The sequence below is a fragment of the Carettochelys insculpta genome, chromosome 10 (genome assembly GCF_033958435.1).
Source record: "Carettochelys insculpta isolate YL-2023 chromosome 10, ASM3395843v1, whole genome shotgun sequence".
Lineage (NCBI taxonomy): Eukaryota > Metazoa > Chordata > Testudines > Carettochelyidae > Carettochelys > Carettochelys insculpta.
Genome location: NC_134146.1, coordinates 6,355,370 through 6,380,322, shown reverse-complemented (window position 1 = coordinate 6,380,322; position 24,953 = coordinate 6,355,370). Strand labels below are relative to the sequence as shown.

Below are 24,953 nucleotides of genomic sequence, written 5' to 3'. Positions count from 1 at the left end.
TCAGGGTTACTTACTGTTCAACAGGCAGCGGTTCCTTAGCAGCTTCTGCTAGCTCCTTCTGCAGCCTGGCTTGCCGCCTCCTAGAGAGAAGAAGTTTGTAAGCAGAACATTACAATATGTCACTTAAAAAGTCTAGAGAGGTTGTATGCTAGCACACAGGAATCACATGCCAAGGAGGCAAGAATTTATGCTGCATCTGACAAGCGCATACATTGAAGACTGGATGCATCTCAGTAATATTGGCTGTTAACACAAAGTTATAAGGAATGGATTAAGTAAATGTGTAGATTAATCAGGGTGGATAAAAATCCAATTATAAAAGAAGTGTTTTTAAAACCAATATACTAAATTGCTCGTTAAATACAGTTACAATTAAATCTCATCACAAACATGCTACACATACAATTACAGTCCCATGAAAATGAACGAATGGCTCTAGTCTGTACAGCCTAACCACTAGCTCTTGCTCCCTGAAAGTTCTGAGCTTTAAATTTCTGCTTCTCAGCATGTGCAAAGACAGGCAAAGCTTGATAGGATTGTTTTAGTTCTGTGTTTATGTGGTGGTAGACCTGTGCCAAGCACAGCTGAGGAATTAGCTAAGACGCTGTCTTAAAACAGAGAGATAATATATAGGAAAGGTCAGAGGCAGCATAGAAAGGAACAGTGGATTGGCGCAGAATGAATAAGGGAAGACATTATTCAGCAGCCACATAGCTTCCCATAGCCCCCCACAAAAAAACAATCATGGCTTTTGGGCGTAAGACAGACTTAACCGGCAATATTTTGCAGACTTTCATTCCCTGGGTAAAAAAGACAAACGTGTCAGGTGTAAGCACTGCAAGATGACGCAGGACCTAACTGCAAGAATAGAATATCGTAAGGAAACTTGCTTATGGGGAGAAATTATGCGAATTACAACACTGGAATGAGTTACCTAGGGAGGTTGTGGAATCTCCATTGCTGGAGAAAGTTAAGAGCAGATTAGACAGACACCTGTTGGGGATGGTCTAGATTATGACTGGTCCTGCCAAGAGGGCAGGGAACTGGACTTGATGACCTCTTGAGGTCCCTTCCAGTTCTAGTATTCTATGATGCTATGGATGTGTCTGAAGAACAATGTGGATCGAATGGCTAGTAACTTAAATAATTCACTTTGCAATCCACCATTCTTTGCTATTTGCTATGTTGGACGTTGCTAGAAAAGAAGTTCAGCTTCGCTAATCATTACGGCTTGGTTAGTTAACTAAGCATAGACTGTCACCGGTATACAGTACAGAAAGCTGCAGTAAGCGAAATCTAGAGTTGCCAGTTGCTACTGAGTGTCATTTCCTTATCTTGTATTACATAATACATGCCCCTTAATTTAGAACAGCACACTCACAGACCACAATGGTGATGTCTTAAGTCTATTCCCCTATTTTACTTCAGGATAACTCAGCTTTTTCAAAGAAACATATCCTATACTCATTTTCTCACAAAAGAGAAGGCCCAGGGAATTCAATGGGGTTTACTCCAAAATTAGGTATACTCTAAAGACAATCAGTCTTAGCTTTTTTAGTAATGTGGAATTGGACGTGCGTCCTTGCTGGAAAAATGTAAATAATTAAATAGGGAGAAGAATGACTATTCAAAATCATTTTTAATTTTGTTTTGGGATCTAATTTAAGACAGTCTAAAGTCTCTTACACTATTTGCAACAACTTCAGAGTCATCCATTGGTACTTATTTCAGAAAATAAATCATCAGTAGTAGGAAAAAGATTTCAATCATCCAGTTAAACTCCCCCCATGGATGGGGTTGTAGCAAGTACCAGCAAATACCAACAAGACACCCAAGATGAAAAGACTGATAGGTTCATTTATGCCACAAATTCTCCTTTTTGCATTATTAACAATAAATGCCATTACTGACATGATTGAGTCCTTCACAACCAGGCTACATTCTACCTGGCAGAGCAGACATTGGTGGAAGGATCCTAGATGCAAAGTATGAAAAGGAACTTGAACAGCGTGCAGGAAATACTATGGGGAATTTGCCAATTTAAGCCGTGATGAGTGAAGCAATGTATATAATGATTCAGCAATATGTGCTTGTGTGACACATATATTGGGAAACGCCCATACAAGAGAATATTTAAAAGTGGTAATGAAAACTAATGAACTGAACAACAATTCATCTGTCACATGCAGTTTTGACAAAGACAGTGCCGCAAATATAGTAAAGATGAGAAGATGCTCAGGCTAAAGCCACACTACTGCAAAAGATTGAGCCTCTCAGGGTTGGTCTTCCAGGGTTTTGTTTTCTGCATGAGCAAAATGGTGTCTTTTGGGGTCAAGGTCAACCCTAGAATTCCTCACAAATGGCAAGGATTAAGGACAGTTGACGGGAGAAATGCTCCTGTCAACATTCTTCTGTACAGACAGCCACAGCAGTCGACCGCCTGGTTTCCTGCTCCCCATCACTCACAATTTTGACTCATGTTAATCCAAGTAACGCAGAAGTCGAAATCATGTAAATAGGGTTTCCACTGTACAGTGTTTACTGAAGTTTTGAACAAAGTTGCTCCCCTGAACTGGTTGGAATCACTAGCCAAGCACCTTGAAACAAAGCTCCCTCAGTTGCTTAGCCAACTTTTCACAGCAGTAGCTTCTTCTGCAGGTATAGAGAATACTTTCCATCATTTGGAATTGACTCAAACCTAAGAAATCAACCGGGAGCTGAAAAAGCAGGAAAACTTGTATTTCTGTTTCAGTCTATGAATCAAAATGACAGAAGGAGTGTGGAAGATGAGAGGTTGTTGTAGAAGTTTTAAGGACACTGTACAATTAGTGTTCTGAGAACTTGTAGTTAGAGAGTTAATAAAATTTGAAGGAAGAAAAAATGGTTTAAAGACAGTCATCAGAAAGCAACTCTAGAGATGGCTGTAATTGCAAATCTGAAATATTTATGGAACATTTAAAATTTATTTTAATAAAATAAAGTGCTTGTGTAGGGGGGTGGGGGAGATTTAGTTCCTACCATTTCTAATGTGCTGCTGCAGCTGCATCTGCTACTTGACACAGGTAACGAATACTATGCGCTATTTCCTAAATTAGTAAAAATCAAGTTATCTTAAAAGATTACACAAAATATACCCTCTTAAAGGTTATAAAATGTTATAATGAACTGTAAATTAACATATTTTAAGTGATCACATTTGCATCATTGTTTAAGAAATACATGAACTAGTATCAGAGGGAACCTTGATTTAAAATGTGATTTAAAGTCTTGCTGTAAATTAATTCACCCTGAAATTAGAAAAACAGGAAATGAAGAAATTGTTTACATTCATGCAAGGAGGTAAAAACTAGGAGTGCCCAGATGTGATACAGCCACAAGAAACCTAAGTGTGAAATCAGAAGATAGATTTCAACTGTTTGATCTATTAGGCTAGAATAGTTTCCCAAGGAAATAGTGGAACATCATTTTTGTAGTTGTTTAACACTAAAACTCTTGGAGAATTATTTCCCCCCAAAGAATATTCCAGATTTCTCTCTCTCTCTCTGGTTTTTTTTGGCTTAAATGTCAGAGTAGACAAGACAATGTTCAGTCTAGGGCTGGTATACTCAAACACATTTATTTTATTGAATTGTGGTATCTCACCTTGAGTCCTTCTCATTTTCTGCATTGAGCCGATTAGCTTCCTGAGCCTTCTCTGCCATCCAACGAGTAACCAGTTCTTGGTTGTCTTCAGTAGTTTTTCTCAGTTTCTCTTCTAGGGCAGTGAAGGTGATCTGGAGGGCATCATACTCATCTTTCAGTGTTTGATTGGCTCGCTCAAGATCTTGCAGTTTGCTGCGCAGTTCCTGGCACTCTGTTTCCAGCTCAGAGATCTTTTGCAAGTATTCTGCAATCCTGGAAGAGCACCAGCATAAACACCACAATGAAAAATGCTCTTTAGGGCCAAGACTCATTTTGGTCTGTGTTTGTACAGTGAACAGCACAAAAGGGTCCTCTCCCATCCTGAGCCTCCTAGGCACTACAGTAATACAAAGCCAACACCTGACCAGAAATCTCATGCTCTATATCATGAAGAAAATTGCTCTTACTCACTTGGCTTCATTCATCTGCATTTCTCTGTCTTTCTGCTGCATTTGATTATTCAGATCAATCACTGACTGGGCCAACTAGGAAGGAAAAAAACAAAAAAAAAAAAGAAAAGAATTACAAAAAATGCAAGGACATGAGCCATTGACTGTCTCCCAGTCAGAATGAGTCACTCCAACTCCATAAGTAGTAAGGGTATCTTTCCAAACTTCCTCTTCTTCAAAGCCAGCAAACAGTTCTGGACACAGGACTAGCAGACTGTATTAGAGAGAGAAGTCTGCTCCTACTAGTAGTAGTCCTCACTGTTACTATTCCTTAGTATCTTAGTCCTGCCAAGGAAACAGGATCCTTTGGACATAGCCACACTGAAAGCAGAGGATAATATTAGGAAGAAATTTTTGCTTTTTTTAAAATATCACAAAACATAGCAGAAGTTTAAATCTTACAATAGCAAAGAGAAAGAAAGAGGATCGGAATCCAGTATATTTAAAATAACTATAGCACAGAGAGACCACGCTTACAAAGGACCACAAGTAAACCACACATTACATGAAAAAGGACTTTTTTTTACCTCACCACGCTTCTTATGCAGCTCGGTCAGCTCCTCCTGATGTTTAATCCTCAGCTGGGCTATTTCCTGCAATTGAACTTCACTCCTTGCACCATCATGCCCTAGACTGGAATTTTAGAGGGGAGATTTCACAAGCTAGAACCTGATTGCTTCTGACCTGCTGCCTAGTTAGCCTCATATCAGCTCCTGAAATTTCAAATTTGCCTTAATGTCTGAATGTATTTACACAGAGTTAAAACCCTCCAAACAACTACCCTCCATTGAAATTTATTACAAAGGGAAGCCTCATGTATATTTATAAATTCTTCATGGTCTTTGTATATATCATCATCACTCCATTACAACTGCCAGATCTAGCCAGGCATGAAGTTTAAAACATCAAACACATCCTATAATAACTTTTAAAAATCTCTGTCAAGAAGTCTACAACATAAAAAAAAAGATCTTTGCATCCTGGAAGTAGACATATGCTGCTCCTCACTCACACTGCTTCCTTGAATGAAAAAACATGACATCTTCAGTCTTTAAGACATGTAGCGGAAGGAAGTTGTTCTTTTGGGCAAGAGAAGTATTCAACTATCACACCATAATCCTCGGCTAAGATTTTCAGTTCATTTAATTAACTTTCGAATCATTCCATTATGCTAATGAGACGCTGCATATTCAGGTCAGCACTTCATCAGAACCTTCTGAAATCCCTCATCAACATGCCCCTTCCAAAAGGCCACAGCCTTCATGAAGTTGTACCCACCCCTGTCGTGTAATTCCACGTTTTACTCAGTGGTATGCCTTCAAATACACAATCACTTCCACTCACATCCTGACACTGTCTCCCTGACTGCCCTTCAAAGATTTCATCTCTTCTTGCATTTCCTGAACTTGTTCTCCCCACCACAAGACACAGAGCTGCGGCTGCCTGCTTTCTCACATCATCATTATACTCCAAGAATTCCAATGACTCTCACAGCAGTTGAGGTTATACAACAAAACCTTCCTTTTTGGGACCTATTCCTCGAGAATCTTGCTGTTCTCTCCCGGCGTTCTTAGTTATTTAACCCTAGTCTCCTCCACATAACCATTTGTCTGTGGAAAGGTTCTTCCCCCTTTTACAGCTTCTTATGTCTAGACTAGGAGTGGCCAACCTTTTTTCATCGAGAGTCATGTGGCAATTTTTTACATGTTCTGGGGGATGAACACAAAATAGCCCCAAAATGCACTCCCCCACCCCTACACTTAGACCCCTCTCAGTGCCAACCTGCCCGCACCTCGCCCCCAGGTTTAAACCCCTCGCAGCCCCAAACCCAGGATTAACTTACCTTACACAGGAGCTCCTTTTGCTGCTGCATCCCTTCCCCCCCACTGCTCCTTTGCTCAGCCACCATCTCCTTGTTACTGCCCCTGTACTGCTCCCTCCCACAGCCCTCCTACTCCCTTCCCCGACATACAGGGCAGTATTCACAACTCCCTGCCCTGCCGCGCTGAAATAATGGAATTCGGTTTAATTGGTTTAATGTCCGGATCCCTCCTGCTGGCCATTAAACCAATTAAATTGAGTTCTGCTCTTTCAGTGTGGCAGGGCAGGAAGCCAGAGGGGAAGCGAGCGGCCGGAGCCGCAAATGGCTCTTTAAAGAGCCAAATGCGGCTTAGAGATGCCCAACTAGCTTTCAAAATGGTGCTGCTGCTGGCTCTGTAGGCCAGATGAAAAGGCTCCATGGGCCAGATTCTGGCCCCTGGGCCACCTGTTGGCCACCCCAGTCTAGACTATTTTGCCTCAGGTTTTTTGTTTGTTTGTTTGTTTTTGCCTATTTCTAAGTCAAAGATGAAAGTGACTTTGCACTTTCCTATAAATGAAGGCTACATCTACACTACAGAGATCTTTCAAAAGAATCTCTTCCAGAAGATCTCTTCTGAGAGAACTTCTTTCGAAAGTGCATCCACACACAAAAAAGCGGATCAAAAGAGTGATCTGCTCTTTCATACAAGACCATCCACACAGCCCCTACTCTTTCGAGAGAGCAGGCCAGGGATTGAAAAATCAGGCCCATGAGGTCTGCTCTTTTGGAAAAAAAAGGGCCTGCAGAGCATCTACAGGAGCTTTCGAAAGGGGGTGCTCTTCCTCAAACAGGAAAGAAAGTGATTTTGAAAGGAGCACCATATCCTTTCAATTTACTTTCAAAAGAACACTTTTCGTGTTTAGACATTCTGTGAGATCTTTTGCAAGAACTCCCTTCTTTCAAAAAATCTTTCAAAACAACTTGCTAGCATAGGCACAGCCAACATGTTTTCAATGTCAGTTCTGATTGTTACTTTACAATCATTTCATTCTAATTCAGAGGATTTGGGGAACTGCACAAAGGAGCTACTTCAGTTGAGTCCTAACTTAAGGTGAACACAAGAACCCAGTGCAATTTTCTAACAATTACTAACTGCTTTGTTTTAGTTTACAAGTTGTCACTCTACTTACTGGTCCCCTTTACCCCCTTTCCCTCCCACCCATTAACAGACTAATCTATAAAAACAGAATCAAGTACAGCTTGAAACTCTTTAATCCAGAACTCTCTCATCCACCAAACTCTGTAATCCAGTATGATTTTAGATAGCTATATGACTACTTATCATGGGTGAAGTCAAATTTCCTGTGGTCCCATAATTTCTTTACCGCTACCAGTCCTGGCTGTCAGAGTTCTGTGCTGTTATTCTGCTCTAATTTACTCCTAAATGTCTTCCAAGATCCCAGTCAACCACTGAAGTGTGGGTAATGTTCCAGAAAATATTGAGCTCCCATTGTTCATCAAATTCTCTTGTCCGGCACCGGTCAGGTCCTGAGGGGGCCAGACAAGAGAGGTTCAACTTGTAGTTCCTTAACACCCCCTCTTGCCAGCACAATTTTATGTAGTTTGGAAAAGTTCTCCGCTTTTTCTTACCATCTAAAAATTGAACTTAGACCCAGTTATATTAAGTGTTCCTGGTTTTAGGTTAAAACTGAATCAAAATGAGGGCTAGTTTGTTTGTTTCTTTTAATACAATACCCCAATGACTGCTTACATGTCAACACATGGGGACATGCTTGCCAGTAGCAGCTCACCCTTCTGAGTGGCATGGGACCACCCTCACATGCAGGAACCCTGCCTGAGTGTCCCACTGCACCGCTGGCCAGGAGCTACCTAAGGTAAGCACCTCCCTGCCAGAACCAGAGCTTACACCAGACATCCCATTCAGCACCCCAAACCTTGTTCCAGGTCCAAACCCTCCTGGACCCAAATCCCTCACAGACTCCTGTCTATGGTCAGGACTCCCTCCTGCACCCAAACTCCATATCAGACCCCTCACTCTCTCCTTTAACATAACAGAAAAGTGCTGCCCATAACCACTTACCAACATTCTCTGAGTGGCCCCCTGTGAAAGTTGTTGGCCACCCCTGCTACAAAGACTGATTGTATACGCATGATGTTTTGATGCCTGAGAAACAGCTGACTGAAATATTCATCTCCCCAAATAAAGAACTGCAAATACCTGATCTCATGTCTGCTTTGCAAGTCATATTTTTCCGCTTGCAGCTTGTCAGCCAGCACAGCATGGAGGTCAGTCTTCTCTAGGAGCTTGTTGTCTAAACAAGGCAAGAAAGTGCAATTAAAAAAACAAGGAAGAAACAAAACCAACTTTCCTCACTTACAAGATTTCAGGACCTTGAAGTTATTCTTACATCAACTCATCATGACACTATATCACACTGACACATGCACCTTGCCTTGACTTTGGCAAAATTTAATAACCTCTCAGAAACTAAAATAGTATGAACCAATTCTAGAAAGCTTTATTCAGAAGTAGCCCTTATTCTCAACAATGGGAGTGTGACTTCTTGTGGGCATATGGGTGTGAAGGATCCACTTTTGAACCCATTCTAGACAAAGAAAACCAAAGCACATCTTGCAAAATACAACCAGCCCTTGAATAAGTAACATGTTAAGGCTAGCATTGTAGCATGACAGTTGGGGAGCATCAATTGTTTCTATTTGTTCATGCTGCAAGCACAGGTAAAAGATGACCAAAACACAGGCTCAAAGTGAAAAGCTAAATATAAAGGCCAAGATTGCACAACATTTTCAATAATAACTCCCTTTTCAGATGCTTATAACTTTGACAACTTTGAGAACTGTGGAAAACAGAGAGAATCAAGATAGTTATGGTCCAGAACAGGGATGGGCAACCACAAATAGTGGATGGGCCATATGAGTGGCCCTCTTTCACCACAGCAGCCTGCGGCTCATTAGGGTTCCACACGTGGCCCCCTGTCCAACGACCTCCACACATTTCATGCACTTTCAGAGCATGCACGTCTTCACTTCTGCCCCTACCTCACAGGGCTGAAACGCCAGCTCTCTGAGAGAGGAGTGGGGACCAAACACAAATCAGGCAATTCACAACTATTCTGAAAGTGTTGGGAGAGAGGGAGAAGCATAGGAAGTGCACAGCTCCTGTGCTCCAGTGCATGAGAGGTGCATTGGGGAAAAGGGCAGCCAGGGGTCTGCAGGCCACAGCTGGAGCTCCAGTTGGCCCTATGCTGCCCATAGGCCAGAGGTTACCCACCACTGGTTTAGAAGTGTGCCACTACAGTTGACCAACAAAACATAATTAACTCCACACTTACACTGAAGGATGATCTCTTCAAAGGCCTGTCTCTGCAGCCGGTCCCGTCGCCTCAGTTCCTCTGCGATATGACGTTTCCATGTGGGGAAACTCGCAGCTCGGAGACCAGAAGTCATCTCACCAACACTAGTCTCAGTGTCCCCGTTTTCTCCTGATCTGAGCAGAACTAAGCTAAGCAAGTCACTCCTGCTGCAAAGACCCTGAAAAGCAGAGCCTCACGACTTCCTGGTAATCAGGGCCTTGCGATTTCAGGTGGGGCTTGAGAAGGGCACGTAGGCAGAGAGAGACGGCAGACAGGACCAGACACTGTAGTGCGGAGGAAGCAGGAACTAGTCACCTTGGACGAGCCCCACTCTAGCAGCGAAGAGACCTGCAGACTATGGGAATCGAGTAAGGGCAAGCGAGTGACTGGGAAGTCAGGCACACCACCTGGGCCGGGGCAAGGCACAAGCGGGAAGCAAGGGAGGAATTGCGGGTGCTCAGCCTGGGGAAGGCAAAGTCCGGGGGCATAGGGAGCGGGCACCGAGCAGCAGGGCGTGGGGCAGCGGGCAGTAGGGCGCGGGGGGAGCGGGCACCGGGCAGCAGGGCGTGGGGCAGCGGGCAGCAAGGCTGGGGCAGCTGACAACGATACGGGGGGTGAGAAGTGACAGGCTCAGCAGGAGCCCAGGAACGGCTCCGCGGCGAGTTCTCACAGGAGGGGGCCTCTCACCGCCCCTCCCTAGCCGGGCCACAGTCGCTGTCCCGCTCGGCCGCTCCCCACCGGCGCCATTCTCCCCATCCGCACATCACCGGGGTCCTGACAGCTCCGCGTCGCACACCGATGCCGTTTCGGGTTCTCCTCGCCGCCGCCGGGCTGCCCGGCACGGACAGCAGCCTCCACCCGCCCCCAGACCGGGCAGTGGAGGACACCTTCGGCTCTGTCACACGGGCGGCGCCTTCGCTGGCCTCGCTGCGGGTGAGCCGCACTCGTTCTCCGGCGAACGCACTGGCCACCCCGGCATAGCGCGGCACTGACGGGGCCTTCCCGGGCCGCCATCTTAGAAGCGGTAGGGAGGGACGGGCTTTCGCCGCGCCGCCATCTTGGAAGTGGCACAAGAAGGTGAAGGTCATCGCCATGTTGGGGTGGTACCGAGCGTTGCGGAGAAGCGGGGACCGCGAGGTGAATGGAGCCGCCGGCGTCACAGAGTGTAGCCTCCCCGCTTCCTGGGGGCTGGGCATAGGCCCAAGCGCCCCCCGAGGCTGTTGCAGCGTTTGCTGTGGGGGGGCCGGAACAGAGTGACTGGCGCAGGCGGGCTGGGCGGGGGGTGGGGGTGGGAAAGAGGGAAGTGGTGATTGGCTCACGCGAGCTGGCGCGGGAAGACCGGGTAAAGGTGATTGGCGCCTGGAGCTGGGCAGGAGAAAGGGAAGAGGGGATTGGTGGTGGGCGGGATAGAAGCGGTGATTGGCGGGCGCGGGAGGACAGGGGAGTGGTGATTGGCAGGGGAATCATGGGAGGAGGTTGCGGGGGGCTGGCAGGCGCTGACTTTTCTAGCAAAAGGCCGGAGTGGTTGGCGGCTTGGCCCTTGTAGTCAGTGGCCCTTGGGGGCGTTGTTGGGGTTCTCTGTGCTCAGGGCTGGTGCGTCCAGGCGCTAGGGCAGCTCTCCGCCCGTGGCTGCGCCTACACTAGAAGCACCGCTGTACAGAAGTTGCTGCGGGAAGAGATGTTCAGGGAGAACCTCTGCTGAGAGGTCTCATCATCTCATCGCAGATCTGCTCTGGCAGCACAAGGTCCCCAGAGCGGGTGTGCAGCTTTTTTTCGAGAGAACACGTTTTGTGTGTAGCTGCTCTGTCAGATTTGTGTCAACAAAAGACTAGTGTAGACGTAGCCCTTGGGTAATAAAACCATCCGTATGTCGGCAGGAAAAGCTCTTCCACTGGTATTTATGTCAGTGTAAGTTACGTGCATGCCCAGTGACATAAAAGTATACCAACACGTGCCTTATTGCATATGCAGCTTTAGGGGTCTTCCTAGTGCAGATACAGTTCTAGCACCCTAACCATGCAGTTGCTGGCAGAGCTTGTTTTGCTTGGTGAATCAGTATCCACTCTCCTGCCAAAAAGCACTTTTTTGTTACTACATGTTGAACCTCTCTAGTCTTGCACCCTCAGGACCTGATCAGTGTCAGATGAGAGAATTTGCTGGACCACAGGAGGTCAATATCGTGTAGCAGAATTGCAAACATTTTCACTGCTTACTGTGTGCTTAGAAGACATTTGGGGGTAAATTACAGCTAAGTAACAACACAGAACACTGAGGGCCAGGGCTGGTAGCTGCAAACAAACTTTATGGGATCATGGGATACATGGCCACAGCCATGATAAACAGTTGTCCGGCTAACTAAAATTATGCTGGATTACAGATGTTGCCAGGCAAGATTGTGTCAGACTAGAGAGGTACAACCTGTATGAGCTATATCTCCTTTAGGAGGGTTTGCAGCTACGGGCCAGATGTACAGGCAAGCCTTTCTAGGATGGATGACTGACGCTGAAAAGGAAGAAGCTGCTTTTCAAAAATGTTCTCACAAATACCATGCTTAAAGAGCTCTTATGGAAAACAAGCTAGAATGAAGTACAGAGAGAAAGGCACGCTAAGAGGCTGCTTAGCTAATGAAAGAGATGTTTAGATGAAGTGGTTAGGGTAAGGACTTTCCTGTAACAGGTTTCTTCATATTAGAACTAGTTGGTGATTTTATTTGTTTTAACTTAGTAACTTATTGTGATCTGTTTCCATTTGCAACCTCTGAAATGCTACTTTTTATACTTAATAAAAACACTTTTGTTTATTACCAAGCCCAATGTGAATGATTGTTACGTGGGGATGAGCAAGCCCTGAGCATATCTCGTTTTCATTGATAAAAGGTGGGAGTGGGCATCCTTATGAGCCTTCTCAGTGTAAAATTTTTACACAGAGTAAGATGCATTTGTTTGGGGGGTTGTTTTCGTGGGTGGTGAGAACATAAGAATGGCCATTACTGGATCAGACCAAAGGTCCACCTAGCCCAGTATCCTGTCTGCCAACAGTGGCCAGTGCCAGCTGCCCCAGAGGGGTGGGGGGTGGACTGAAGACAATAATCAAGCGACTTGTCTCCTGCCATCCATCTCCAGCCTTTAACAAACAGAGGCCAGGGACACCATACCTACCCCCTGGCTAATAGCCTTTTATGGACCTAACCTTTATGAATTTATCTAGTCTTTTTTGAACTCTGTTATAGTCCTAGCCTTCACTGCGTCCTCTGGCAAGGAGTTCCATGGGTTGACAGTGCACTGTGTGAAAAAGAACTTTCTTTTATTAATTTTAAACCTGTTACCCATTAATTTCATTTGGTGTCCTCTAGTTCTTGTATTATGGGAAAAAGTAAATAACTTTTCTCTCTCCACACTGCTCATGATTTTATATACCTCTATCATATCCCCCCTCAGTCTCCTCTTTTCTGAACTGAAAAGTTCCAGTCTCTTTAGCCTCTCCTCATATGGGTCCCATTCCAAACCCCTAATCATTTTAGTTGCTCTTTTCTGAACCTTTTCAAATGCCAAAATATCTTTTCTGAGGTGAGGTGACCACATCTGTACACAGTATTCAAGATGTGGGCATACCATAGTTATATAGAGGCAGTAAGAAATTCTTTGTCTTATTTTTCTATCCCTTTTTTAATAATTCCTAACATCCTATTTCCTTTTTTGACTGCTGCTGCACACTGCATGAGTGTTTTCAGAGAACTATCCATGATAACCCCAAGATCTCTTTCCTGATAAGCTGTAGCTAAATTAGCCCCTATCATACTGTAGGTATACTTGGAGTTATTTTTTTCCAATGTGCATTCAGAAAATTTACCATTTATTCCTACCCTTTGTTTCCTGTTTTTTAACCAGTTCTCAGTCCATGAATGAATCCTTCCCTCTTATCCGATGACAACCTAATTTACACAAGGGCCTTCAGTGAGGGACTTTGTCAAAGGCTTTATGGAAATCTAAGTATACTATATTTACTGGATCTCCCTTGTCTGCCTGTTTGTTAACCCCTTCAAAGAATGCTAATAGATTAGTAAGACGTGATTTTCCCCTTAAAGAAACCATGTTGACTTTTGCCCAACAAATTATGTTCTATGTTTCTGGCAATTTTATTCTTTACCATTGTTTCAACTAATTTGCCTGGTACTGACATTAGATTTACTGGTCTGTAATTCTGTCCTTCCGATATATTGTATATCCCAATATGAGTGTGTCTCATTAATTGTTCTCATTTCACCAGGTTTGTGTGATGCCTTTTATTGTCAATCTCCTCCTTCAATACGAGGTACTCTAGTTCACCCATCTTATGAGTTAGACTTCTAGTATTTGTGTAGAAGCACTTTAAAAATTTACCACTGTTTATTTGTCTGCCCTTCCCTAAAGTATTAGATTCTTTTATACATGTTTCTTGTCAGATCTGGTGCATATTTATCACCGCTCATCCTCTTTTTCTGACTAAACCCTAGAGAATCTCTATCAATGGACTCTCCTCTAAGAGAAGTCTCTGTCCGAGCCACATGCTCCTCCACACCAATCGGCTTTCCCCCATCTTTTAGTTTAAACACTGTTCTATGACCTTTTTAATGTCCAGTGCCAGCAGGCTGGATCCACCTTGGAGCCCTGATAGCTCAGCCTTCCAGAGCTGAGCTGGTTCTCTGTCTGTGTTGCTTTGCGTGGGGTGGAGATCCCAACTCTGCCTTGACTAGAGCAGACCAGAACTTCTATTGCAGCAGGACAGGATGGTGGAGAGACTCAGGGCAGGAAGATGGCATCAGTGTCTTGATCAGCACACTGGGAGACAACCCTAAGGGGATTTTTGTGATTCAGCCCATCATGCCTTCTTTGACAATTCCTTAGACGGTTTCAAAAATAATAGTAACTGTCCTTTTGTGGGAAAGAAATCAGCTGAGATGAGCTGGAACTATTATTAAAGCTGTAGTCTTGTTTCATTGCAGTTGGTGACCAAATGTGGGAATAAAAATGTCAGTCATGGCTTTTTCTTTTTTATATATCACCTGAAGTTTGTCAGAGATTTATATGCAAAGACTGTGTAGAAAGGGCAAGTCAGCTGTCCAGCTGAATACAACATTTAATATTATGGAATACATGATGCAGCCCTTCTCTGTTTTGCATTGTCTTCATTGGTGTTTCTAAGCTGATTTAATATTTTAAATATGCATAAGTCCTTCAGAAAGAAGTCGTTCCAGATGACTATGTTTAAACTCACTAAGTTAAAATAATGTCTTTTTTTCAATCACTCATAGTAGTTTAGTGTGATCATAACAAAGTTAATTGCTTTTAAAAAAACAGGAGCACTAATTAATTTTTTTGTGATTTTCATAACAAGATGTTTGTGGAATTTCACTACATGGTTGTGTTAAAATGTGTTTCCAAACTTAAGGGTATATCAAAAAAACCTCCGACTGACATTTTTATTCCCAAATGTAGTGCTAATAATTCCTTTCTGCATGTCCAGTCTTCACAGTCTGGCTTGCAGTGGAAAACATGTTCCATTTTCTTCAGAAAGAAATTTTGAAAGAGGTGGGTTTTTTTCAAATGTCATTTGCTACCTTTGGGTTCAGGGATTTTGCTGGAAGGGGTGAGCAGAGAGAAGAGGGAGACAGTGGGAAGGGAGTGGGGCATGGGCCGGGTGCTGTGCACAGCAGGGGTGGTGCACGGGAAGGGCCATAGGCTCTGGAACTTGCCTGCCCAAGCAGCAGCTTCACTCACTGCCCATGCCTACACATTTAGCAAAATTCCATAACTTGAATAAAATCTTCTTGATGGCCTTGAAATCTAGGCTTGACGAGCACATTTACACAACCCTGGGGATATCTTTGCCAGTAAAGGGTTAATTCAGACTGGAGCTTTGACTCCAGTTTTCTAAATACACTTTCTGGTACAGCGTCAATCAGCATCGCACTAGAATCCAGCTTGAGCCTTTGTTTATAGCATGTTCTTTTCTTTGCAGTAATTCTGTTCCTTTGGGCAAAACTGGCTTTTGTTCCCCTTTAGTAGCTGAAATCAAATTAAACTAAATTGAGAGGGAACTAAGCAGAGTGGTAATTAAGAGCAGATTCATGCACATCACATTCTAAGCCAGCAGATAATTCTGCGTGGGTGTACCAGTTCCTACACTTAGTGTAACTTGCAGCTTTTGTTTTGCTGCCTTTGGGAGCTGGCACAAAGATAAGCTGTAAATAAAATGAATAATCCAGGATAAGGGCAATGAGCTGAGAGCAAAGGTTCACAGCAGGTTTGAACTCAGGATTCATGTTGTGTTCTGTGCACCAGGATGTATATGGTGAAAATATGGTTAATTACAGTTGGACCTAAACACCTCTTCTGCCATCCAGGGGTTATACCAAAATACCTCTGTAAAGTGGGAGAGCTTTGACTTCACATCATGTAGTGCTAAGAATCAGTCCAATACCCTTAACAGAACCATTTTCAGAATAGATTCTGTTAACACCCCTGTGGGAAAAAATCTTAACATAGGCAATAGTGGAAATAGCTAATGAGATTGTTTTATATATATATAGTTTGTCAGTGTTGGGTGAAGAGCGAAGGAAGAATATACTGAAAAACTGCTATGAATAATACTCTGATAATTGCTTATATATGTAGAAAATGACATCTTGCGTCTCTTCATCTAACACTTTCTCTATGCTGGAGCAATATGGCATGCTCTAGCACCTGTTTGGAACTCTAGCACTCTGCTAACCCATCCAATCCAAAACTGCTAGCAGAATACACAGGTGATCACAGTACCATTGGAGTTACAAGTACAAACAGCTGACTTAATGCCGTACTCTCCAGGCTGCCTTTCATTGCTCATTCAGCTGCACATTCCCTTATACAGGTCGCTCTTTGTGTGTCATGGTTCCTACATGGAGAAGTAGGAAGAGATTGGCTGACTGACCATTATCACTGAGTCAAAGCTTTTTACAGATGGTCCAGCTGAAGTCTCCATTCCCCCACATACATGGATGCACTTTGATTTTCTATAGGGAAATAATTTTCCACTCTTCGTATTAGACAATAAAATCATCGTTTCAAGCAGGGTAGTTCAGAGGCAAGGCCAGGAGGAGGACCTGTATGAATTTCCCAAAGTATGAAATAGAAAAGTAAAACTCCCTTTAGAGCAAAAAAAAAAAATGCCTTGTCCATTGAATCTTCCCACAAAGTTCTAGGTTTCTACAAGGAAGACCCAGTGAAATAAGCAAAGAGAAGTGTTAAAAGTGTTGTGCTTGTCCCGGGGGTGGGGGGGAGAAACGAGTCCCATTGGGAAAAGTTTTGTATATGAAGACCCCATCCATGTTCCATAGTCTGTGCTAGGTCTGTTACTCAAGCAAAATGCAGACCTATCATTCAGCAAGTGCCATTGCCACCTAAGTGCCATTACCACCTAAATAAGAATGAATGTAGCCAGAGTTTAAGCATTTTTACCATACCATTTTTACCATAGTCATAAAAGTTCTTTTGCACCAAGGTGGATACAGAGTCCTATGCAGACCTATCGTTCAGCAAGTGCCATTACCACCTAAATAAGAATGAATTTAGCCGGAGTTCTTTTGCACCAAGGTGGATACAGAGTCCTATGCACACAAATTCCTGGATTCCTAGGTAGCAACAGAGCAACTACATTGCTGGGGGCAAATTTCCCTAATGCAGGTGTTTTGTGGAGGAAATTATAATAAATAACAATATCCAATCTTCCAAGTTATTCCTTTCTGGGCTTCCTGGTGCATTTGATCTTGTCTGGTGTCTCAGAATAAGTGATTGTGTGCACGGGCTATTTAATTTAGTTTGCTGGATAGCACTGAACAAATACTAAGCAAACAAGACAGATGGCAGCAACTCTGAATTTTCAATAAGATGGTTAGAAATGGATCTAATTTTTATTTTTTCCTAACAACCAGGGAACAGTTGCAATGATCAAGTCACAAATAGGCCCAGCATCACCATTACCCTACGCACTAGTAGTTAACGTATATAGAAATTACAAATAGATTTACACAATTGGTTCTCAGGCAATGATCAAAAATACAGTAAGGTCAGCATGATGTAATAAGGATGCTACTAAATCAACCAGCCAAATGTCCTTCAAAGTAGAGAAAATGCCATACAAACAAAGCGGCTGGAATGACTGACTTCCCTTCAGGCAACTGAAAATGACAGACCGTATATGGGCCTAATCTATTGCTCCCATGTCTATGTATACTTCCGTCCTTTCACTCTTGAATGTTTTCATGAAGGAGGAACAACACTGGTTGCTAACAAGAGCTGCGTCTACACGTGCACGCTACTTCGAAGTAGCGGCAGTAACTTCGAAATAGTGCCCGTCGCGGCTACACGTGTTGGGCGCTATTTCGAAGTTGAAATCGACGTTAGGCGGCGAGACGTCGAAGTCGCTAACCCCATGAGGGGATGGGAATAGCGCCCTACTTCGACGTTCAACATCGAAGTAGGGACGTGTAGACGATCCGCGTCCCGCAACATCGAAATAGCGGGGTCCGCCATGGCGGCCATCAGCTGAGGGGTTGAGAGATACTCTCTCTCCAGCCCTTGCGGGGCTCTGTGGTCACCGTGTGCAGCAGCCCTTAGCCCAGGGCTTCTGGCTGCTGCTGCTGCAGCTGGGGGTCCGTGCTGCATATACAGGGTCTGCAACTAGTTGTTGGCTCTGTGTATCTTGCACTGTTTAATGAAAGTGTGTCTGGGAGGGGCCCTTTAAGGGAGCGACTTGCTGTTGAGTCCGCCCCGTGACCCTGTCTGCAGCTGTGCCTGGCTCCCTTATTTCGATGTGTGCTACTTTGGCGTGTAGACGTTCCCTCGCTGCGCCTATTTCGATGTTGGGCTGAGCAACGTCGAAGTTGAACATCGACGTTGCCGGCCCTGGAGGACGTGTAGACGTTATTCATCGAAATAGGCTATTTCGATGTCGCTACTTCGAAATTAGCTATTTCGATGTAGCGTGCACGTGTAGACGTAGCCAAGAAGAGCTACAGTGCCAGGGAACAAATCCCCAAGCTCTCCATGGATCCCTGTATCTGGTGGATGCCTGTACACAGCTTGGGGTTCCCATAAATGACAAAGTTGAAGCCCTGTATGGAAGGACACTCTTAAAGGCCTGTTGTTTAGTCTCTTTCCTTAGCCTCTCCTGATGCCTGGCTCCACCCATGTGACCTGCTCTGGGATCTGTACCGCTTTCAAGATGGCTCCTTTGAAGTAACCATCACCAAGGATTGAGATTTATTAACTCAAGATAAAGGTTTTTGTTGGTTTGTGCAGAGAGTTCTTTCCATGCACCCAACCGATGCCTTTGTCCTTGTGTCCATACCTTCTTCTTCTCCAAGATAATGCTAATGTTTCGTACCAAAGCGACAGTGCAAAAGGCTAGTGGGGAACCTAGTCCTCTTGCATCTGTCATCCTTATCCTGCCTCTTCTTCATCTGAACAACATGCTAAATTTCTCAGCTAGAAGACTTTTATAATGATAAAGAGATAGACACTCTCAAAAATTAAACATCCCAGTTCTTTCAACACCAGGCCAGAAGATAGTAATGTGAACAAAACGGTAATCTTCATGTTTCTTCCTTTTGGGGTTCCTCGTAGGGTATCATCTGTCACATTGCAGTCACTGTGGAGACAAAATAACCCAACAGTGCTTCAGTTCATCTGCTGCTGCTTCTATGAATATCTTATCACAGACGTGATCAGACATAATTCGTTCCTTCTTGCCCCAAACCCACATCTCTCGCTCCTTCACTTCATCTCCTACCCTACTTCTTGTGATCTGTCCATTTGCCTTTCCAGTCCCTCTTGTTAACACAAAACTTCACTGTCCCCTTTTTTATTCTGTTTAAATGTTCGAACTCAGAGGATGGTTCAGTGAAATCAATTCACTTAGATGGAGCTGTTATTATTACGTAAAGCAACAGCTCGATGTGTATTTCTGGACAACAGCATGACCAGACCCTGTCTTAGGGCAAGGTGAGCCAGGCAGTTGCCTTGGACCCCGGCTCCAATTGACTATAGCATCCACCCGCCCGCCGCCACGACAAATGTCTGGGCTCCGCTGGGCCAGCGCTGAGAGCCGCCTAAATTGGTAAGTAGGTTCAACGGATTACTACCGTAATCCCCTTTTTCATTAATCTGGCAAAGCAAATTTACCATTGAACCATATATAGGCCAAGTTTTGATCTTCCAGGGAGAAGCAATTTGAGTTAGGTGAGCTTATAGTAGCTGAAGTTTTTGCCCAGCATACTTGGTTCAAACAATGTGAAAGTAATTACCGTGTTATATGAACATAATACACCTTCTCCCTCCCTCCAACTCCAACAAGCAACATACCGGTGTGGCTGTTCTACCAACTGGCCCCTCTTCGGGTCGATTCTTTCCTTGATGGGGGAGCTCTGAACTCTCTCGGTAGTCTCGGCCCTTGGTAATTTGCTTGTCTAGTACTGCCCGGCTCTTTGTAGGAAGAGGTGGTTTGCTGAACTGTCCCTGATTGCTTGGACATACTTCAGACCTGGAGGGCTTGACTGGTTTCTTCAGTGCCGCTGGGTTTTCTAAGGAGGCAGTGGGCTTCTGCTTGCCCTGAGCCTTTTCACTCACAGTCTTTTCCTCAGCTTGGCTGGAGCAGGTGTAGGACCGGAATCTGGGTGTGGGGACCAGGAAAGGAGGGGATGGCTGCTTGTTGGGAGACTTGCTGCTGTCAGCATCATGTGACTTACTGTGAAGGAAGCCAAGATGTGGAATAGCAGGTTGGTCCTTTCGCAGGACTGTGGTGTAGTCCTGGTCCTTCTTGGCTGCCACCTTCCCCTTTGAGCTCATGGCGCCGTACAGTGGGTTGTCGAACATCTCGGGCTTCTGCTGCCCTTCCTCTTGAAGCAAAGGCTCGGTCACACTTTTCCCCATGTCAGTTGGCCTACAGCCATCAAGGCAATATGAAAATGACAGGTGTAATTAGGAGTTGGCACTGAGTGACTTGAAACAGGGAGAGCAAATGGAAAAGTAAGCATGGGAGATTGATGCTGATTGTGCAGAGGGAAATGTGGAGGAGCGTCTGCAGATGGCAAAATACCAGTCTAATCATTGGCGGAAGAACAGTGTTTTGCTTTGTTTAAGCTTTATTGATAGGTGAGCTGAGGATGGGCAGAGTGCTGTGGGGCAAACTGCCCCCAGAGCTCAGTCCTGACAAAACTGGGTTTCTCTTTACACAGAAATTGGCAATGGAGCCAAACTGTGCCAAGTGCTGTGACGGTTTTGAGAAGACCACAAATCTGACTGAATTAATAACACTCCTCCCTTGTGGCTGAAGGGACTGGAATGGAGGTCTCTAGAACGTAAGCATAGGAACTGACACCACACTGGTGTCCCAGTTAGGGCATTAGAACCTAGTTTCTCATTGGTCCCAATGCCAGGTGGTTCAGGTGGAGGAATAAAGCATCCCTCGAAGCACCCAGCTGCACATTAACCATATTGCAGGGTGAGAGGGTTACTTTGCATTCAGTGAAGTCTGCAGCCCCCTGTGTGAAAACAAACCGAACTCTCATGCCTGACAGCAGCTGTAGAATGGGGTAGTGAGCTTGTGTGGCTACTGATCTCACAACTGCTTGAACACGCAAAAGACAGCACAACTCTTGTTGGACAGAGTGGAATTGAGGCACACGATCAACGGGGCTTGAGAATGAACATCATTCCTTGCTCCAGAGGCCTTCCTGGGTCAGTCTGTGGTTATGTTCTGTGTGGGGCTGTGAAGCATGGGAGACAAGTGAAGGAAGACGCCGTAAGTAGCGTGCCATGGAAAGAGGGAGGCAGTGCTTCAGATGGAGGCTCCTCTGAACTCCATTTATGTAGGGCGTGAAATGGATTTACTAGGAAACTAGGCTCCAGTCCCAGATAATACCCAGCACAGGGGCTCCATTAGAAGGAATGGAATGAAACCAGAGATTATATGGGTGTGGTATAACTGCATCATTTCAGTGAGGAGCTTGGCAGCCAAGGGATATCTGTGATGCTGGATGGGTTCAACTGGGCTTCACAGCTGGTGATTACTCAGACGCATGGGCACTATGTTCTGAAACAAACTAGAACTGTTTGAGCTGCACAGGAGTGCAGCTGAAAGCATGGCAAACTAACATGTGGGTGCTCTCCTTCCTACCAGGTGGGAAGGGCTGTCCTCCACACTGCCCTTCACTTCTGGGTGGCTACTCTCCTCCAGATCAAGACTGGGAAGGATTTATGCACAGAGCTTGCACTTTGGGCTAAGAGCAGCCCTGAGGGCTTGCCATACTACTTTACCTTAGCACATGTGAGGCCAGCATCCAAGCTCGCTTGTTTCCTCTTTCTGTGCCTAAAGTTTGAGGGTCAGTGAAGAATCTCACTGCTCCTCCAACCCTCCACACTGATAACAAAACTGTGACTGGGCTGGGATGAGGAATGGTGGAGACCAGCACACCAGCAGAGCTAGGGCAAAGACTCACACATGTTCTTGACTCCTGGGGCCAGAGCCTCGGTTTGTTGTAGGCTGAATAGATGGCTTTGGAGACTGGGGTGACTGGGAGGAAGGTGTGGAGGAAGCCTCTCTCTGCCCTGTCACAGGGACGTTCTCTTTAGGCTGTGGGTCATAGGTCCAGAAGGCAGGTGTCTGGTCTGATGAAGGGCTCTGCTTAATCTGTCCAGGTGTAGAGAGTTGCTGAGAGAAGACCACACCCATATAGCTGGGATTGCTGATGTCCGTGGGGGTGGAGCTGCTGGAAAAAGGGAATGATAAGAGGAAAATACACAGTTCCCTGCCTAGTGCTCCTGTAAAAAGACAGCTACTAAGGAAATGGCCCAATGCCCCTGACTGGGACTGTTTGTGGAGAAGATAAGACAGGAGTCTTTGGCTGCTCCCTCCACAGGACCTTTGCAGAGCGGGCTGCCAGGTCAGTGTCACCACTCACTCCTCCACCCACCCCCAATAGGCTCCTGTGCTGTGAAGTAGTCTACACACTGCTCTCTAGCTGCTTCTGGGCCCTGTACTTCAGCTAACCGCTGCAGCAGAGAGATACAAAGGAACGAGCAGATCGTAATGCTGTGTAGCAGTGTGCAAGCTGGTTCAGTTAGAGCACTGAAATTTAGCCTAGCTCTGTTGAGTGGGAGGTGAAGGCAGCCAGCTGCCTAGACAGAAAATGGGTCTGGTGAACCATATAAACTGGAGCAGTGAGCTCTCCTTTCTCGGAGTAAATCAGAAGCACCCAGTGACTCGCTGGGTAAGGCCAGCAGTCTGAGAGTGGCTCCCACGCCCAAGCTGGCCATGTTAAAGCAGCGAGGTTACCGTAACATGTCGTCCTTGACCTGTGCGTCTGCAGACGAGGAAGCAGTTCCCCGAAAGCGAGCAACAGCTGCTGCTTCTTTAGCCATCAACTGAGTAGGTTTCGCTTTCCTGTTGGAAGGAAAGGGCCCGTTTGAGGACAGGGACAGCAGCGCAGCCTTGTCAATCCATTCTCATTTCCTGCCATGTCAGATAGTTATCTCTGGTTCCACTCTCCCGTGTACAGACAGCTGCTGCCATCTCATTTCTTTATTTGGAAAGACAAGGGCGGACATCCTAACTCTATAGCTCTTACCAGGAAAACCAGGAAGGCTGGTAGTTGTAAGGGGTGTAGAGGAGCAGCTGTCCAGCTCTTACTAATTCTGTTTTATAATACATTCACAACCTCCAGTGAGAGCCTTCCCGCCCTCAGCTCCCAACACAGGCAACTGCTTCTGGGTGTTCGAGCTGTTATCTGTTGGCCCTTTACCTGTTAGGTTGCTCCCACTCTTTGATGAGATCAAGGCTGCTGATGCCCTTTGGTTTCTGCCCAGTAGTCTCATCACGTTCAATCTTCACAAAGTCTGGAGGCAAAGAAAGGCAGGAAAGAGCCCTCGAGTGAGTCATAACCTTAGCTTACAACTTCAGATCTTGGGGCTCTCAGCTGTCCTGTGTTAATGTCTATATCTAGCTAGACTGCTCAGCCTATCAGAATGTCAGAGCGTAGAAAGGCCATGTCCAAAAGGACTGTTTTATCCAGTCAGTACTGGATGGCTGGGATTTACATCTCCTTAGATTTTATATAGTGTAACTATTATTCCTGTGACATCATCAGTGCACGCTGTGCTTTATTGGCAAATGGAAGACAAAAGTTGCTTAATCATAGAATCAAAGAATTCTAGGGCTGGAAGGGACCTTAGGAGGACATCTAGTCCAGCCCCCCTGCCTACAGCAGGACCAACCCCCAACGAAATCATCCCAGCCAGGACTTTGTCAAGCTGGGATTTAAAAACCTCTAGGGATGGAGATTCCACCACCTGTCTAGGTAACACATTTCACCAGCCTCCTGGGGAAATAGTTTTTCTGAATATCCCACCTACATCCCTCCCTCTTTAACTTCCAAACACATGAAATCAAAGGCCCTGATCCTGGACACACTTTGGGATATGCATAATTTTACTCACACAGATAATTCCAGTGAATTTAGTAGGGGCTACTGATGGTAAAATGAAGCCCATGCATTCATGTGCCTTGCCTCAGTGGGAGGATTAAACAATATTTGTAAGGAGCTTTCAAAATGTAAAAATCCCACAGCACCAAGTGTTTGATGATAATGAATGCTTAGCAGCATCTCTGGTCTCCAAGGGCTCGTGACGGTCACACAATACAAATGGTTGAGCCTCTGTAGATGCTGATACCTACTTTGTTCGGATGGTTTCAAAGCATGAGCCTGTGTGTTAGCTTCTCCTAAGCAAAGAGCAATGGTAATGAGTTCCTACTGCCTCAGCTAAGAACAGAATTTAATATTTTTCTATCCTCTTTAGAGAGTGCAGCAGCCCCGTGGTGGGTATGGTAGGTGTCCACTTGAGTTGCACTATGCACGTTCAAAGTGCAATTTTTATTGCTAATGAAAACACGTGTTATCTTTTCTGTTCTGCAGCATACTGACATAGGATTAAGAGAACAACACACAGCAAGTTAGAAAAAGAGGATTATTTTTCTTTAGTTGAGCAACTTCAGTTTGTGACTCCTTAGTGTCCTGTTCAAAGTACTTCCAGGTGTCTGGATGAGAGGCAAATCTGTCTCTCTCAAACAGCCATCCCAAGTGGGAAAAGCAGTTATATATTGGAACAAAGACTGCATTTCTGAGAGAAAGGTAGAGGGCTCCCTCAGTCTGTTAATTCACATGGAGAAGGCAGAGGAAGAGCTGCAGATGACTGCTGTGTTTTTCTGGAATTGCTCAAATACACAGTTTCTAAGGGTACATCTACTCTTATTGGGAGATTGGCCCAGTCTGGGTTCATCATCTGGGGTTTGATTTCATGCACCTAGTGGAGACATGCAAAATCGAATGATCAAGGCTCGACAGTCAACCCCTGTACTCCCCATTATCGTGGGAGTAAGAGGAGAAACTCCTGTTGACCTTCCTCAGTGAGGATGTCCAGATAAGTCAATCCTAGATAAGTTGATTCCAGCTATGCAGCTGTCATAGCTGGAATTGCGTATCTAAGATTGACTTTCAGGTATAGTGTAGATCTGCCCTAAAAAGTTCATCTTTGGGTCACACTGGCCACCACTGAA

The 24,953-nt window shown here is 45.0% G+C and overlaps 2 protein-coding genes across 5 annotated transcripts in view; both read right to left on the bottom strand.

Annotated features, from left to right (window-relative positions):
* ATG16L1 (autophagy related 16 like 1) overlaps positions 1 to 10,576 on the bottom strand; it is a 30,336-nt gene extending 19,760 nt beyond the window's left edge. For 2 of the 4 annotated variants that reach the window (XM_075003989.1, XM_075003990.1), the window contains exons 1-6: positions 9,306 to 10,573; positions 8,171 to 8,264; positions 4,658 to 4,763; positions 4,093 to 4,166; positions 3,643 to 3,894; positions 15 to 80 (exon numbers count right to left, since the gene is read on the bottom strand). In XM_075003989.1, the coding sequence (XP_074860090.1) occupies positions 15 to 80; positions 3,643 to 3,894; positions 4,093 to 4,166; positions 4,658 to 4,763; positions 8,171 to 8,264; positions 9,306 to 9,420 (707 nt within the window). In that variant the 5' untranslated portion in view covers positions 9,421 to 10,573. Of the gene's footprint in view, positions 1 to 14; positions 81 to 3,642; positions 3,895 to 4,092; positions 4,167 to 4,657; positions 4,764 to 8,170; positions 8,265 to 9,305 lie in introns of all 4 variants that reach the window. The other 2 variants (XM_075003992.1, XM_075003991.1) reach the window with 2 other exon arrangements.
* A 7,510-nt stretch (positions 10,577 to 18,086) lies between these two features.
* Positions 18,087 to 24,953, bottom strand: part of INPP5D (inositol polyphosphate-5-phosphatase D) — an 87,815-nt gene continuing 80,948 nt past the window's right edge. The window contains exons 24-28 of the mRNA XM_075003852.1: positions 23,143 to 23,236; positions 22,677 to 22,784; positions 21,841 to 22,107; positions 19,706 to 20,282; positions 18,087 to 18,992 (exon numbers count right to left, since the gene is read on the bottom strand). Coding sequence (XP_074859953.1) covers positions 18,990 to 18,992; positions 19,706 to 20,282; positions 21,841 to 22,107; positions 22,677 to 22,784; positions 23,143 to 23,236 — 1,049 coding nt within the window. The 3' untranslated portion in view covers positions 18,087 to 18,989. The remainder of the gene's footprint in view (positions 18,993 to 19,705; positions 20,283 to 21,840; positions 22,108 to 22,676; positions 22,785 to 23,142; positions 23,237 to 24,953) is intronic.